The following is a 17505-nucleotide window of genomic DNA, read 5'->3' on the forward strand; positions in this document are numbered from 1 at the left end:
TGCCCGTCCCACTTCACTGCATGTTCTGTACAGCCCGACACTGGAGCACATTTTGGATGTTTGTACGACATTGTCCATAAACATAGTTTAAAAAATAACATGTTTCATTATAAAATGAATAAATTCATTTATAATTATTTATCCCATTGAATAATTTATTAACATATTAACAGAGACCTCGGCATCTCTGAAAAGACCATGGTTTGTGTTGATATTCAACCAGGAGCTATCGCCATGCCTGCTGAGGTAACAACTGAACCACTGCTCAGAATTCCCAGAATGTAACACTCTGAGAACATGCACCATGAAAAATCTCCAGCAGGCATCAGAATGATTCCCTTCGCCAATTTTCAGGTCTTTCTGAAAAGTCCAGCAATAATTAGTTGTTTGCTTTTCCAAATGATTTCAAAACAAGTTGGAATATGAACTTTAGATTTTTTTGCACCAAGTTTTGGCAGGAAAACTATTAACAAATACCTGTTCTTATTTCAGAGAGATGCATAGAGAGAGAAAAACACAGAGGAAGAGAATGTCAGAGAGACAGACAAAGAGGTAAAGGAAATAAATGATTACAGGACCTGACTGTTTTTTTGCTTCTACTGAGAATTTGAAAGCAGCAATTGTTTACAGAACAGATGTCTTTATGCAGCGATCTCTCTATTTAATTATTTAGCGGCAGTGGGAAAGGAAAACAACAACTATTTGGGGAGGTCCCTCTTTATATACGAAAGACAGGCATCCACAACCACTAGTGAAGCAGTCAGCGACTGAATGCAAGTTAGCCTTAGTTCAGTGGTAGCCCTCTCGCCTCTGGGTCAAAATGTTGGAGTTCACAGTTCCCACTCCAGAGACTAGAGCACAATCCAGGCTGATGTTCCGGTGTAGTACTGAGGGAGTGTTGTATTGACGAAGATGTGAAACCGCGGCCCTGTCTGCCCTCTCAGGCGCATGTAAAAGATCCCACGGCACTAGTTTGTAGGAGAACATCAGAGTTCTCCCTGCTTTCCTGCTCAACATTTATCGCTCAACTAACATCACAAAAAGAGATTATCCGGTCATTTATCACATTGCTGTTTGTGGGATCTTGCTGTGGCATTTCCCAAATTACAATGGTGACTGCACTTCAAAATTACTTCATTGGCTGTAATAGACATTGAAAATAGGAGCAGGAGTAGGCCATTCGGCCCTTCGAGCCTGCTCCGCCATTCAATATGATCATGGCTGATCCTCTATCTCAATACCATATTCCCGCTCCCTCCCCATTCCCCTTGTGTCCAGAAATCTATCCAGCTCCTTCTTAAATATATTCAGTGACGTGGCCTCCACAGCCTTCTGTGGTAGAGAATTCCACCCTCTGAGTGAAGAAATTTCTCCTCATCTCAGTCCTAAATGTCCTACCCCGTATCCTGAGACTGTGACCCCCTCGTTCTGGACCTCCCAGCCAGGGGAAACATCCTCCCTGAATCCAGTCTGTCTAGCCCTGTCAGAATTTTATATATTTCAATGAGATCCTCTCTCATTCTTCTAAACTCGAGTGAATACAGGCCGAGTCGACCCAATCTCTCCTCATATGACAGTCCTGCCATCCCAGGAATCAGTCTGGTGAATCTTCGCTGCACTCCCTCTATGGCAAGTACATCCTTTCTTAGGTAAAACTGCACACAATACCCCAGGTGTGGTCTCACCAACACCCTGTATAACTGCAGTAAGACATCCTTGCTCCTTTACTCAAATCCTCTTGCAATGAAGGCCAACATACCATTTGCCTTCCTAACTGCTTGCTGCACCTGCATGTTTGCTTTCAGTGACTGGTGTACAAGGACACTCAGGTCCCTTTGTATATCAACATTTCCCAATCTATCATCATTTAAATAATACTCTGCCTTTCTGTTTTTCCTTCCAAAGTGGATAACTTCACATTTATCCACATTTTACTGCATCTGCCATGTATTTGCCCACTCACTCAACTTGTCTAAATCACCTTGAAGACACTTTGCATCCCCCTCACAACTCACGATCCCACGTGGTTTTGTGTCATCGAGTTGAATGAGTTTCGGGATGTCCTGAGGTCGAGAAATGTGCTGCATGAATGCAAGTTCTTTCTTTTTTTCTCTGTCTGCAAAATAAGTCTTGCAAAGCGATTCTTCTATCAAGATAATTCCACTTTAACAAACACAGTCACTGCCCGGCTGCAGATGGAAGCTGTCTCACTGTAGCAGATTTCTCCAGTTCCGAAAACCTTTCCAGGACCTGCAGTTCTCAACTCTGCGCTTCTGAAGGGTTTGGGATACTCATCAGTCCCCATCAGCCATCTCCCTCTCCTCTCCCTCACACATTGCTCCATGCGGAAGGCTGCATTACCAGAAAAATGACTGTATAAACCGCTGCCCCAGACTCCCTTGCACGTTTCACGGCTTTACAAGAGCTTAACGATTGTGAGTCTGTGTTAGAGAATTTCCCACGACATTGGATGACCGATATGTGTGACTGCTAAAATCCAAACTCATCGAATGTCCTTTGCAAGGATCAAAAAGCTTAAATCAAATATTTTTTTCAGAAGGCAAGACACCTTTAAAGAAATATAACTCAGAATCGCCCGGCTGAGGAAGGCAGCACAATATTGAGGGGATCCTGAAAAGTGGAGTTATATTAGAGGCAGTGCACTGACACCCCAACACATTGCAGAATGCAATAGACAAGCTTATTCAACAATTCTAAACAATCTTGTGCTGCTGATGGTTTCTCATCAGAATTTTATTTCTTAGCAGCACATTAGTCACAAAGTATATATTCCTAATCACGTCCCACCAACTGTGTCTCTATAAGAATCAAAACTTGCAGTGCTGATCAAATGTCTGCCGTTGGTGCTGTAAAAGGTGTTGGGTTCGATTTCCACCTCACCCTCTGGACTTTGACCATCGCCTGGGTGTTGCAGAGGGAACAATGGGGTGAGAAGCATTCCATACCCCTATTAGAGGCCCACCTGGTACTACACACATTAATTTAAATAGAAGGAGAGGCAGACAGGCTCAGTTATGGGGGAGTGAATCTCTCCGCCAGATTTCCCTCCCCGAACTCCACCCAGCCGATGCTTAAAGCCCAGGCGATAAAGAAGGAAAGATTTTCATTTATATAGCACCTTTCACAACCTCTGGACATCCCAAAATGCTTCACAGCCAATAAAGTACTTTTGAAGCGTAGTCAATGTTGTAATGTTGAGAAACACAGCAGTTAATTAGTTGAGGGATAAATAGTGGCCAGGACACCAGGGAGAACTCCCTGCTCTTCTTCAAATAGTGGCTATGGGATCATTTGCATCCACCTGAGAGGGCAGACAGGGCCTCGGTTTAATACCTCACACCAAACGGAGGCACCTCTGACAGTGCAGCACTCGAATATCAGCCTATGCTCAAGTCTCTGGAGTGGGACATGAACTTGTGATCTTCTATGACCCAGAGAGGAGAGTGCTACCCACTGAGTCACAGCTCAGTAAAGGCAAAACTCCTCCTGTGACGTTTGCTGAGTGATGTCTAAAACTGACCCTTTAATTTTATTGATTTAAGCAGCTAGTCCTGAAACAGTCTCATCTGGGAGAACAGGCAGATATCCGGACGACAGCGTACGTGAGCAAGGTAGGGTTAAAAACTGAACCGCAAGGAACAAATTGCAAGTGAGATCGTAATTTTAGTGAGAAGTTAAATGTGAGTAAACCCAATGTGACGTAGGAAGTGTAAGGTGTTCCGTTCCCTTCCGCCTCACACCGGTTCTTGGACCTCGGAATTACAAGAACAAAATTGCAGGCGACAAACAGGCTTTGGCTCAACCCAAACTTGTTGGTTTATTAGACCAACAAAACCCCAGTACAAACCCATCTATGATTTGACTGAAACTTACAATCACCCATGTGGCAAGTCGTTACCGATGCTGATCGTAGGCCTGGACCTGGAAATGACCGGTTTCTGTCCTCCTTCCCTTGACTGCAGCCTCCGCAGTGCGAACCCCCTAGTGGTTAGTATGGAACTTACAATCACCCACGTAGCTGGTCGTTACCGATGTCGGTTGCAGGCCTGGATCTGGAGGTGACTGGTCTCCACCTGTCTTCAGCTGACTGCAGCCTCCACGTGCTGCTCTTGTATCTTCTTATAGTGTTCCAGTCACGCAAACCCCCACCTGGGCCTCGTCCGTGGTTTCAGCGATCAATCTGCTGGATTGCTTGACATTCACACCTCTTCATCTGGGCATCTTGGTGATTCCTCACGGTGACGGGCCCTTGGCTCACAGCATTGTTTAGGTGTGAAAGGCCTTCCCTTCTTGTCCGAGACTGAGCATGGCTCAGAGGCTCAGTTTGATTATTCATTGTCTCGATGTTAATGTGTCTTCGCCAGGGGATCATTGTTTGATGTAAATGAGTCTCTGAAACTGATCCTGGGCTGGAGTCTCTTTGATTGGTACCTGGGGTTAACTGTTTCATATCTCACAGCCTGTTGCATGTCTTGCAGTTTTACAGTGTTTTCAAAGTATTTTCCATATTTATATTCTTACAGTAGCTGGCACTCATGAACCATTTGTCCATTTGTCGTGATAATCAGAGGATTCCTGTCCAGGTGAATGACCCCCTCCCATCCCCACATCCCCCACCCTGACCCTGATCAGATCATTCTCAGTCCCCTGTGTTAAGATGCTGATCTCCCTTCTCAAAAGAAAAAATTAGGATCCATTTTTTCAGCTGCTTCCGTGGTCTAGACCCCACTGATAGGGATTACATCATCCCTGGTATGTCTCACTTCACTGTTACGATGGGTCCTGACTGAGCCAATGGAGGGAGAGCTCCTGACATAAGGGACACCTCAACCCAGGCTCCACCATAGTTCCATCATCTGTCAGGGGTCCCACCCCTCACAAGACAAAGAGGAAACTCCCAGAACCAATGGAGATCTGTTTTCTTGGAGCTTTCCTGCACGAGTTGTGGAACCCCAGGAATTTTGGCCCTGTAAAGTTTCTGATTAATGTCTTATTCATTGTTGGGTTGTGGGCGTCGCTGTCAAGGCTGGTATTTATTGCCCGCAAAAAAGTAATCAAACTAGTGGGCTAGAATATAATGGGGAGAAAGTTTTGCTGGAACTACGGAAAGCCCTGGTTAGACCACACCTGGAGTACTGTGTACAGTTCTGGGCACCATCTTAGAAAGGATATATTTGTCTTGGAACGAGTGCAGCGCAAATGAATACAGAATGTGCACTTCCACTGTCATTGCGCAGGTCTGTCTGAGAAAACCAGCTAACAGGGCAAGAGGTCTCTTTTCCAAACGAGAGTGTGGACTTTGAGGGATCCAATGTGAAACTTCAGAGCCCAATATCAACCATCCATCAAACAATGACCCCGATCTATGTGAGCTTTAATCTCTAGTATCCAGAGTCCAACATCTTGGGTCCAGCTCCTTTGTTGGTTTGTGGCTTGTCGAACCAATATTAAAATATATGTGTGTTGTCTGAACTCGGGAGTGTTAGCACTGTGTGTTGTCTGAACTCGGGAATGTTAGCACTGTGTGTTGTCTGAACTCGGGAGTGTTAGCGCTGTGTGTTGTCTGAACTCGGGAGTGTTAGCGCTGTGTGTTGTCTGAACTCGGGAGTGTTAGCACTGTGTGTTGTCTGAACTCGGGAGTGTTAGCGCTGTGTGTTGTCTGAACTCGGGAGTGTTAGCGCTGTGTGTTGTCTGAACTCGGGAGTGTTAGCGCTGTGTGTTGTCTGAACTCGGGAGTGTTAGCACTGTGTGTTGTCTGAACTCGGGAGTGTTAGCACTGTGTGTTGTCTGAACTCGGGAGTGTTAGCGCTGTGTGTTGTTTCAACTCAGGAATGTTAATGTTGTGCGTTGCCTGAATTGAGGGGAGTGTTAGCAGTTGGTGTTGTCTCAATGCGGGAATATTAGCACTGTGTATTGTCTGAATTCGTGAGTGTTAGCATTATGTATTGTCTGAATTCGGGAGTTTTAGCACTATGTGTTGCCTGAATTCGGGGGTGTTAGCGATGTGCGTTGTCTGAATTCGTGGGTGTTAGCACTGTGTCTTGTCTGAATTCGGGAGTGCTAGCACTGTGCATTATCTCAACTCTAGAATTTTATGCCTGCACTCACTATACGTTGGTGCGTTGCGTTTTCAAGCAGCATTTGAAGGCCGCACTGCCTGTCTACGGCCTGACTGCCACTGACTGCATCACATTATATAATCCAGGTAGAATGCTGGGTGACTGGTGTCCTATTGCCCGTCCCACTTCACTGCATGTTCTGTACAGCCCGACATTGGAGCACATTTTGTACGACATTGTCGCAGCTTAAAAAATAACATATTTCATTATAAAATGAATAAATTTATTTATAATTATTTATCTCCTTGAATGCCTTCATTAACATATTAACAGAGGCCTCGGCATCTCTGAAAAACCATGGTTTGTGTTGATATTCAACCAGGAGCTATCGCCATGCCTGCTGAGGTAACAACTGAACCACTGCTCAGATTTCCCAGAATGTAACACTCTGAGAACATGCACCATGAAAAATCTCCAGCAGGCATCAGAATGATTCTCTTCGCCAATTTTCAGGTCCTTCTGAAAAGTCCAGCAATAATTAGTTGTTTGCTTTTCCAAATGATTTCAAAACAAGTTGGAATATGAACTTTAGATTTTTTTGCACCAAGTTTTGGCAGGAAAACTATTAACAAATACCTGTTCTTATTTCAGAGAGATGCGCAGAGAGAGAAAAACACAGAGGAAGAGAATGTCAGAGAGACAGACAAAGAGGTAAAGGAAATAAATGATTACAGGACCTGACTGTTTTTTTGCTTCTACTGAGAATTTGGAAGCAGCAATTGTTTACAGAACAGATGTCTTTATGCAGCGATCTCTCTATTTAATTATTTAGCGGCAGTGGGAAAGGAAAACAACAATTATTTGGGGAGGTCCCTCTTTACAAACGAAAGACAGGCATCCACAACCACTAGTGAAGCAGTCAGTGACCAAAGAAGTGTCAGCAATGGGTCAGTGGGTAGCCCTCTCCCTTCTGAGTCAGAAGTGGTGGGTTTAGGTCCCACTCCAGAGAGTAGAGCACACAATCTAAGCTGATGCTCCAGTGCAGTACTGAGGGAGTGCTGTATTGACGAATGAGATGTTAATCTGAGGCCCTGTCTGCCCTCTCAAGTGGATGTAAAAGATCCCAAGGCAGCATTTTGCAGAAAACCAGGAGTGGTGTCCTGGTCCCTGTTAATCTCTCAACCAACATCACAAAAACAGATTATCTGGGCGTTTATCACATTCCTGTTTCTAGGATCTTCCTGTATAAAAATTGGCAGCTGCATTTCCTACATTACAACAGTGACTACACTTCAAAATTATTTCATTGGCTGCAATGAGCTTTGGGACAATCTGAGATCGAGAAAGGTGCAGTATTAATGTCAGTTCCTTGTGTTTGTCTGGAAAATAAGTCTTGCAAAGCGATTCTTCTATCAAGATAATTCCACTTTAACAAACACAGTCACTGCCCGGCTGCAGATGGAAGCTGTCTCACTGTAGCAGATTTCTCCAGTTCCGAAAACCTTTCCAGGACCTGCAGTTCTCAACTCAGTGCTTCTGAAGGGTTTGGGATACTCATCAGTCCCCATCAGCCATCTCCCTCTCCTCTCCCTCACACATTGCTCCATGCGGAAAGTTGCATTACCAGAAAAATGACTGTATAAACCGCTGCCCCAGACTCCCTTGCACGTTTCACGGCTTTACAAGAGCTTAACGATTGTGAGTCTGTGTTAGAGAATTTCCCACGACATTGGATGACCGATATGTGTGACTGCTAAAACCCAAACTCATCGAATGTCCTTTGCAAGAATCAAAAAGCTTAATCCAAATATTTTTTTCAGAAGGCAAGACACCTTTAAAGAAACATAACTCAGAATCGCCCGGCTGAGGAAGGCAGCACAATATTGAGGGGATCCTGAAAAGTGGAGTTATATTAGAGGCAGTGCACTGACACCCCAACACATTGCAGAATGCAATAGACAAGCTTATTCAACAATTCTAAACAATCTTGTGCTGCTGATGGTTTCTCATCAGAATTTTATTTCTTAGCAGCACATTCGTCACAAAGTATATATTCCTAATCACGTCCCACCAACTGTGTCTCTATGAGAATCAAAACTTGCAGTGCTGATCAAATGTCTGCCGTTGGTGCTGCAAAAGGTGTTGGGTTCGATTTTCACCTCACCCTCTGGACTTTGACCATCGCCTGGGTGTTGCAGAGGGAACAATGGGGTGAGAAGCATTCCATACCCCTATTAGAGGCCCAGCTGGTACTACACACATTAATTTAAATAGAAGGAGAGGCAGACAGGCTCAGTTATGGGGGAGTGAATCTCTCCACCAGATTTCCCTCCCCGAACTCCACCCAGCCGATGCTTAAAGCCCAGGCGGTAAAGAAGGAAAGATTTTCATTTATATAGAACCTTTCACAACCTCTGGACATCCCAAAGTGCTTCACAGCCAATAAAGCACTTTTGAAGCGTAGTCAATGTTGTAATGTTGAGAAACACAGCAGTTAATTTGCACAGCAAGATCCCACAAACAGCAGTGTGATAAATGAAAAAACAATCTGTTTTAATGATATTAGTTGAGGGATAAATATTGGCCAGGATTCCCCTGCTCTTCTTCAAATAGTGACTGTGGAATCTTTTACATCCACCTGAGAGGGCAGATGGGGCCTCAGTTTAACATCACATCCTAAAGACAGCACTTCTGACAGTGCAGCATTCCCTAGGTACTGCACTGGAATATCAGCCAAGATTATGTGCTCAAGTCTCTGGAGTGGGACATGAACTTGTAGATCTTCTATGACCCAGAGAGGAGAGTGCTACACACTGAGTCACAGCTCAGTAAAGGCAAAACTCCTCCTGTGAAGTTTGCTGAGTAATGACTAAAACTGACCCTTTAATTTTATTGATTTAAGCAGCTAGTCCTGGGAGAACAGGCAGATGTCCAGACAACTTTGATTCAGGAACTGTCCCTCTAGATTGGAAAATTGCACATGTCACTCCGTTTTTTAAGAAAGGAGAGAGAGGGAAACCAGGGAATTAGAGACCATTTAGTCTATCATCTGTTGTGGGGAAAATGCGGGAGTCTATAATTAAGGATAGGGTGACTGAACACCTCGAGAATTTTCAGTTAATCAGAGAGAGCCAGCATGGATTTGTGAAAGGTAGGTCGTGCCTGACAAACCTGATTGAATTTTTTGAAGAGGTGACTAAAGTAGTGGACAGGGGAATGTCATTGGATGTTATTTATATGGACTTCCAGAAGGCATTTGATAAAGTCCCACATAAGAGACTGTTAGCTAAGATAGAAGCCCATGGAATCGAGGGAAAAGTACGGACTTGGTTAGGAAGTTGGCTGAGTGAAAGGCGACAGAGAGTAGGGATAATGGGTAGGTACTCACATTGGCAGGATGTGAATGGTGGAGTCCCGCAGGGATCTGTCTTGGGGCCTCAATTATTCACAATATTTATTAACGACTTAGATGAAGGCATAGAAAGTCTCATATCTAAGTTTGCCAATGACACAAAGATTGGTGGCATTGTAAGCAATGTAGATGAAAACATAAAATTACAAAGCGATATTGATAGATTAGGTGAATGGGCAAAACTGTGTCAAATGGAATTCAAAGTAGACAAATGTGAGGTCATCAACTTTGGATCAATAAAGGATAGAACAGGGTACTTTCTAAATGGTAAAAAGTTAAAAACAGTGGATGTCCAAAGGGACTTAGGAGTTCAGGTACACAGATCATTGAAGTGTCATGAAGAGGTGCAGAAAATAATCAATAAGGCTAATGGAATGCTGGCCTTTATATCTAGAGGACTAGAGTACAAGGGGGCAGAAGTTATGCTGCAGCTATACAAAACCCTGGTTAGACCACACCTGGAGTACTGAGAGCAGTTCTGGGCACCGCACCTTCGGAAGGACATATTGGCCTTGGAGGGAGTGCAGCGTAGGTTTACTAGAATGATACCTGGACTTCAAGGGTTAAGTTACGAGGAGAGATCACACAAATTGGGGTTGTATTCTCTAGAGTTTCTAAGGTTAAGGGGTGATCCGAACAAAGTTTATAAGATATTAAGGGGAATGGATAGAGTGGATAGAGAGAAACTATTTCCGCTGGTTGGGGATTCTAGGAGTAGGGGGCACAGTCTGAAAATTAGAGCCAGACCTTTCAAGAGTGTGATTACAAAACATTTCTACACACACAGGATGGTAGAAGTTTGGAACTCTCTTCCGCAAACGGCAATTGATACTAGCTCAATTGCTAAATTTAAATCTGAGATAGATAGCTTTTTGGCAACCACAGGTATTAAGGGATATGGGCCAAAGGCAGGTATATGGAGTTAGATCACAGATCAGCCATGATCTTATCAAATGGCGGAACAGGCACGAGGGGCTGAATGGCCTACTCCTGTTCCTATGTTCCTGTGACAGCGTACGTGAGCCAGGTTGGGTTAAAAACTGAACTGCAAGGAACAAAGCGCGAGAGAGAGATCGTAAACGTAGTGAGAAGTTGGATGCGAGTAAACACCAGTGTGACCTAGGAAGCTGGCACTCATGAACCATTTGTCTGTTTGTTGTGATAATCAGAGGATTCCTGCCCAGGTAAACGACGCCCCCCCCACTCCTCCCACCCCCCACCCCGACCCTGATCATATCCTCCTCAGCCCCCGTGTCAAGATGCTGATCTCCCTTCTAAAAAAAAAATGGATCCATTTCTTCAGCTGTTTCCCCGTTCTGGACCCCACTGATAGGGATTACATCATCCCTGGTATGTCTCACCTAACTGGGCGTAATATCCTCTCCACTGATACAATGGGTCTTAACTGAGCCAATGGAGGGAGAGCTCCTGACGTAAGGGACACCTCAACCCAGGCTCCACCATAGTTCCATCATCTGTCAGGGGTCTGACCCATCACAAAGCGGAAACTCCCAGAACCAATGGAGATCTGTTTTCCTGGAGCTTTCCTGCGCGAGTTATGGAACCCCAGGAATTTTGGCCCTGTAAAGTTTCTGATTAATGTTTTATTCATTGTTGGGATGTGGGCGTCGCTGGCAAGGCTGGTATTTATTGCCCGCAAAAATATAATCAAACTAGTGGGCTAGAATATAATGGGGAGAAAGTTTTGCTGGAACTACGGAAAGCCCTGGTTGGACCACACCTGGAGTACTGTGTACAGTTCTGGGCACCATCTTAGAAAGGATATATTTGTCTTGGAAGGAGTGCAGCGCAAATGAATACAGAATGTGCACTCCTTCTGTCAGTGCGCAGGTCTGTCTGAGAAAACCAGCTAACAGGGCAACATGTCTCTTTTCCAAACGAGAGTGTGGACTTTGAGGGATCCAATGTGAAACTTCAGAGCCCAATATCAACCGTCCATCAAACACTGACCCCGATCTATGTGAGCTTTAATCTCTAGTATCCAGAGTCCAACATCTTGGGTCCAGCTCCTTTGTTGGTTTGTGGCTTGTCGAACCAATATTAAAATATATGTGTGTTGTCTGAACTCGGGAGTGTTAGCGCTGTGTGTTGTCTGAACTCGGGAGTGTTAGCACTGTGTGTTGTCTGAAGTCGGGAGTGTTAGCGCTGTGTGTTGTGTGAACTCGGGAGTGTTAGCGCTGTGTGTTGTCTGAACTCGGGAGTGTTAGCGCTGTGTGTTGTGTGAACTCGGGAGTGTTAGCGCTGTGTGTTGTCTGAACTCGGGAGTGTTAGCGCTGTCTGTTGTCTGAACTCGGGAGTGTTAGCGCTGTGTGTTGCCTGAACTCGGGAGTGTTAGCGCTGTGTGTTGTCTGAACTCGGGAGTGTTAGCACTGTGTGTTGTCTGAACTCGGGAGTGTTAGCACTGTGTGTTGTCTGAACTCAGGAGTGTTAGCGCTGTGTGTTGTGTGAACTCGGGAGTGTTAGCACTGTGTGTTGTGTGAACTCGGGAGTGTTAGCGCTGTGTGTTCTCTGAACTCGGGAGTGTTAGCGCTGTGTGTTCTCTGAACTCGGGAGTGTTAGCGCTGTGTGTTCTCTGAACTCGGGAGTGTTAGCACTGTGTGTTCTCTGAACTCGGGAGTGTTAGCGCTGTGTGTTGTGTGAACTCGGGAGTGTTAGCACTGTGTGTTGTGTGAACTCGGGTGTGTTTGCGCTGTGTGTTCTCTGAACTCGGGAGTGTTAGCGCTGTGTGTTCTCTGAACTCGGGAGTGTTAGCACTGTGTGTTGTGTGAACTCGGGTGTGTTTGCGCTGTGTGTTGTGTGAACTCGGGAGTGTTAGCGCAGTGTGTTGTGTGAACTCGGGAGTGTTAGCACTGTGTGTTGTCTGAACTCGGGAGTGTTAGCACTGTGTGTTCTCTGAACTCGGGAGTGTTAGCACTGTGTGTTGTGTGAACTCGGGAGTGTTAGCGCTGTGTGTTGTCTGAACTCGGGAGTGTTAGCGCTGTGTGTTGTGTGAACTCGGGAGTGTTGGAGCTGTGTGTTCTCTGAACTCGGGAGTGTCAGCGCTGTGTGTTGTGTGAACTCGGGAGTGTTGGAGCTGTGTGTTGTGTGAACTCGGGAGTGTTAGCGCTGTGTGTTGTGTGAACTCGGGAGTGTTAGCACTGTGTGTTGTGTGAACTCGGGAGTGTTGGAGCTGTGTGTTGTGTGAACTCGGGAGTGTTAGCGCTGTGTGTTGTCTGAACTCGGGAGTGTTAGCACTGTGTGTTGTGTGAACTCGGGAGTGTTAGCACTGTGTGTTGTGTGAACTCGGGAGTGTTAGCGCTGTGTGTTGTCTGAACTCGGGAGTGTTAGCGCTGTGTGTTGTGTGAACTCGGGAGTGTTGGAGCTGTGTGTTCTCTGAACTCGGGAGTGTCAGCGCTGTGTGTTGTGTGAACTCGGGAGTGTTGGAGCTGTGTGTTGTGTGAACTCGGGAGTGTTAGCGCTGTGTGTTGTGTGAACTCGGGAGTGTTGGAGCTGTGTGTTGTGTGAACTCGGGAGTGTTAGCGCTGTGTGTTGTGTGAACTCGGGAGTGTTAGCGCTGTGTGTTGTGTGAACTCGGGAGTGACAGCGCTGTGTGTTGTCTGAATGCCTCGTTCCATTTTTATCTATCCACTGTTAGTCAGAGAATCATCTGCAATGCCTTCTCTTCCCCTCCTGCACCATTACCTCTGGAGACCCCCAAGGATCTATCCTTGGCCCCATCTATTTCTCATCTACATGCTGGCCCTTGGCGACATCATCCGAAAACACAACATCAGATTCGACATGTTCTCTGAAGACACCCAGCTCCACCTCACAACACCTCTCTCGACCACTCCACTGATTTGTCACATTGCTTGTCCGACATCCATTAATGGCTTAGCAAATATTTCCTCCAACTAAATATTGGGAAAACCGAAGCCATTACCTTTGGTCCCGTCACAAACTCCGTTCCCTAGCCACCGACTCCATCTGTCTCCCTGGCCACTGTCTGAGGCTGAACCAGACCGTTTGCAACCTTGGCGTTCTATTTGACCCTGAGATGAGCTTCCGACTACATATCCACTCCTTCACAAAGACCGCCTACTTCCACCTCGGTAACATCGCCCGTCTCCACACCTGCCTCAACTCATCAGTTGCTGAAACACTCATCCATACCTTTGTTACCTCTAGACTCGACTATTCCAGTGCTCACGTGGCTGGCTTCCCATCTTCCACCCTCCATAAACTTGAGCTCAACCAAAACTCTGCAGTCTATATTCTAACTCGTACAAAGTCCCGTTCTCCCATCACCCCTGTGCTTGCTGACCTACATTGGCTCCCAATCCGGGAACGCCTTGATTTTAAAATTCTCATCCTTGTTTTCAGATCCCTCCATGGCCTTGCCCCTCCCTACCTCTGTAACCTCCTCCAGCCCTACAACCCTCCGAGATCTCTGCGCTCCTCCAATTCTTGCCTCTTGAGTATCCCCGATTTCCATCACTTCATTACCGGCTGTGTCTTCAGCTGCCTGGGCCCTAAGCTTTGGAATTCTCTCCCTAAACCTCTCTGCTCTCTACCTCTATTTCCTTTGACGCTCCTTCAAACCTACCTCGTTCACCAAGCTTTATGTCACCTGTTATAATCTGACCTTATGTGGCTTGATGTCAAATTTTGTTTGATAACGCTCCAGTGAAGCGCCTTGGGATGCTTTACTACGTTAAAGGCACTATATAAAGGCACTATAGGGGATGAGGGGGCGGACATATGAGGAGAGGTTGAGTAGATTGGGACTCTACTCATTGGAGTTCAGAAGAATGAGAGGCGATCTTATTGAAACATATAAGATTGTGAAGGGGCTTGATCGGGTGGATGCGGTAAGGATGTTCCCAAGGATGGGTGAAACTAGAACTAGGGGGCATAATCTTAGAATAAGGGGCTGCTCTTTCAAAACTGAGATGAGGAGAAACTTCTTCACTCAGAGGGTAGTAGGTCTGTGGAATTTGCTGCCCCAGGAAGCTGTGGAAGCTACATCATTAGATAAATTTAAAACAGAAATAGACAATTTCCTAGAAGTAAAGGGAATTAGGGGTTACGGGGAGCGGGCAGGAAATTGGACATGAATTTAGATTTGAGGTTAGGATCAGATCAGCCATGATCTTACTCAATGGCGGAGCAGGCTCGAGGGGCCGATTGGCCTACTCCTGCTCCTATTTCTTATGTTCTTATGTTCTTATAAATGCAATTGTTGTTGGTATTGTTGTTGTTGTTAGAGCTATGTGTTGTCTGAAATTGGGAATGATAACACCGTGCATTGACAAAACTCGCGACAATTAACGATGTGCGTTGTCTGAACTTGGGAATGTTAGCGTTGTGCGTTCACAAAACTCAAGAGTGTAAGCGCTGTGTGCTGTCTGAATTCGGGAGTGTTAGCGCTGTGTGTTATCTCAACTCTAGAATATTATTCCTGCGCTCACTATACGTTGGTAACTATCTATCACTGCGTTGTCAAGCAGTGTTTGAAGGCCACACTGCCTGTCTCCAGCCTGACTGCCACTGACTGCATCACATTATATAACGCAGGTGGAATGCTGGGTGACTGGTGTCCTATTGCCCGTCCCACTTCACTGCATGTTCTGTACAGCCCGACACTGGAGCACATTTTGGATGTTTGTACGACATTGTCCATAAACATAGTTTAAAAAATAACATATTTCATTATAAAATGAATAAATTCACTTATAATTATTTATCCCATTGAATAATTTATTAACATATTAACAGAGACCTCAGCATCTCTGAAAAGACCATGGTTTGTGTTGATATTCAACCAGGAGCTATCGCCATGCCTGCTGAGGTAACAACTGAACCACTGCTCAGATTTCCCAGAATGTAACACTCTGAGAACATGCACCATGAAAAATCTCCAGCAGGCATCAGAATGATTCCCTTCGCCAATTTTCAGGTCTTTCTGAAAAGTCCAGCAATAATTAGTTGTTTGCTTTTCCAAATGATTTCAAAACAAGTTGGAATATGAACTTTAGATTTTTTTGCACCAAGTTTTGGCAGGAAAAGTATTAACAAATACCTGTTCTTATTTCAGAGAGATGCGCAGAGAGAGAAAAACACAGAGGAAGAGAATGTCAGAGAGACAGACAAAGAGGTAAAGGAAATAAATGATTACAGGACCTGACTGTTTTTTTGCTTCTACTGAGAATTTGAAAGCAGCAATTGTTTATAGAACAGATGTCTTTATGCAGCGATCTCTCTATTTAATTATTTAGCTGCAGTGGGAAAGGAAAACAACAACTATTTGGGGAGGTCCCTCTTTACAAACGAAAGACAGGCATCCACAACCACTAGTGAAGCAGTCAGTGACCAAAGAAGTGTCAGCAATGGGTCAGTGGGTAGCCCTCTCCCTTCTGAGTCAGAAGTGGTGGGTTTAGGTCCCACTCCAGAGAGTAGAGCACACAATCTAAGCTGATGCTCCAGTGCAGTACTGAGGGAGTGCTGTATTGACGAATGAGATGTTAATCTGAGGCCCTGTCTGCCCTCTCAAGTGGATGTAAAAGATCCCAAGATGGCATTTTGCAGATAACCAGGAGTGGTGTCCTGGTCCCTGTTAATCTCTCAACCAACATCACAAAAACAGATTATCTGGGCGTTTATCACATTGCTGTTTGTGGGATCTTCCTGTATAAAAATTGGCAGCTGCATTTCCTACATTACAACAGTGACTAAACTTCAAAATTATTTCATTGGCTGCAATGAGCTTTGGGACAATCTGAGATCGAGAAAGGTGCAGTATTAATGTCAGTTCCTTGTGTTTGTCTGGAAAATAAGTCTTGCAAAGCGATTCTTCTATCAAGATAATTCCACTTTAACAAACACAGTCACTGCCCGGCTGCAGATGGAAGCTGTCTCACTGTAGCAGATTTCTCCAGTTCCGAAAACCTTTCCAGGACCTGCAGTTCTCAACTCAGTGCTTCTGAAGGGTTTGGGATACTCATCAGTCCCCATCAGCCATCTCCCTCTCCTCTCCCTCACACATTGCTCCATGCGGAAGGCTGCATTACCAGAAAAATGACTGTATAAACCGCTGCCCCAGACTCCCTTGCACGTTTCACGGCTTTACAAGAGCTTAACGATTGTGAGTCTGTGTTTTTTTTTCGTTCACGGGATGTGGGCGTCGCTGGCGAGGCCAGAATTTATTGCCCATCCCTAATTGCCCTTGAGAAGGTGGTGGTGAGCCGCCTTCTTGAACCGCTGCAGTCCGTGTGGTGAAGATTCTCCCACAGTGCTGTTAGGTCGGGAGTTCCAGGATTTTGACCCAGCGACGATGAAGGAACGGCGATATATTTCCAAGTCGGGATGGTGTGTGACTTGGAGGGGAACGTGCTGGTGGTGTTGATCCCATGTGCCTGCTGCTGTTGTCCTTCTAGGTGGTAGAGGTCGCGGGTTTGGGAGGTGCTGTCGAAGAAGCCTTGGCGAGTTGCTGCAGTGCATCCTGTGGATGGTACACACTGCAGCCACAGTGCGCCGGTGGTGAAGGGAGTGAATGTTTATGGTGGTGGATGGGGTGCCAATCAAGCGGGCTGCTTTATCTTGGATGGTGTTCAGCTTCTTGAGTGTTGTTGGAGCTGCACTCATCCAGGCAAGTGGAGAGTATTCCATCACACTCCTGACTTGTGCCTTGTAGATGGTGGAAAGGCTTTGGGGAGTCAGGAGGTGAGTCACTCGCCGCAGAATACCCAGCCTCTGACCTGCTCTCGTAGCCACAGTATTTATATGGCTGGTCCAGTTAAGTTTCTGGTCAATGGTGACCCCCAGGATGTTGATGGTGGGGGATTCGGCAATGGTAATGCCGTTGAATGTCAAGGGGAGGTGGTTAGACTCTCTCTTGTTGGAGATGGTCATTGTCTGGCACTTATCTGGCGCGAATGTTACTTGCCACTTATGAGCCCAAGCCTGGATGTTGTCCAGGTGTTGCTGCATGCAGGCTCGGACTGCTTCATTATT

At 45.6% G+C, this 17505-nt stretch overlaps 1 protein-coding gene across 20 annotated transcripts in view; it reads left to right on the plus strand.

The window, feature by feature from the left end:
• LOC137331694 (kyphoscoliosis peptidase-like) overlaps nucleotides 1-17505 on the plus strand; it is a 273350-nt gene that overhangs the window by 64440 nt on the left and 191405 nt on the right. For 18 of the 20 annotated variants that reach the window (XM_067995661.1, XM_067995663.1, XM_067995668.1 and 15 more), the window contains 4 exons: nucleotides 493-552; nucleotides 3564-3632; nucleotides 6732-6791; nucleotides 15590-15649. In XM_067995661.1, coding sequence (XP_067851762.1) covers nucleotides 493-552; nucleotides 3564-3632; nucleotides 6732-6791; nucleotides 15590-15649 — 249 coding nt within the window. The remainder of the gene's footprint in view (nucleotides 1-492; nucleotides 553-3563; nucleotides 3633-6731; nucleotides 6792-15589; nucleotides 15650-17505) is intronic. The other 2 variants (XM_067995662.1, XM_067995670.1) reach the window with 2 other exon arrangements.

This window comes from Heptranchias perlo, chromosome 13 (assembly GCF_035084215.1).
Source record: "Heptranchias perlo isolate sHepPer1 chromosome 13, sHepPer1.hap1, whole genome shotgun sequence".
Taxonomy (NCBI): domain Eukaryota; kingdom Metazoa; phylum Chordata; class Chondrichthyes; order Hexanchiformes; family Hexanchidae; genus Heptranchias; species Heptranchias perlo.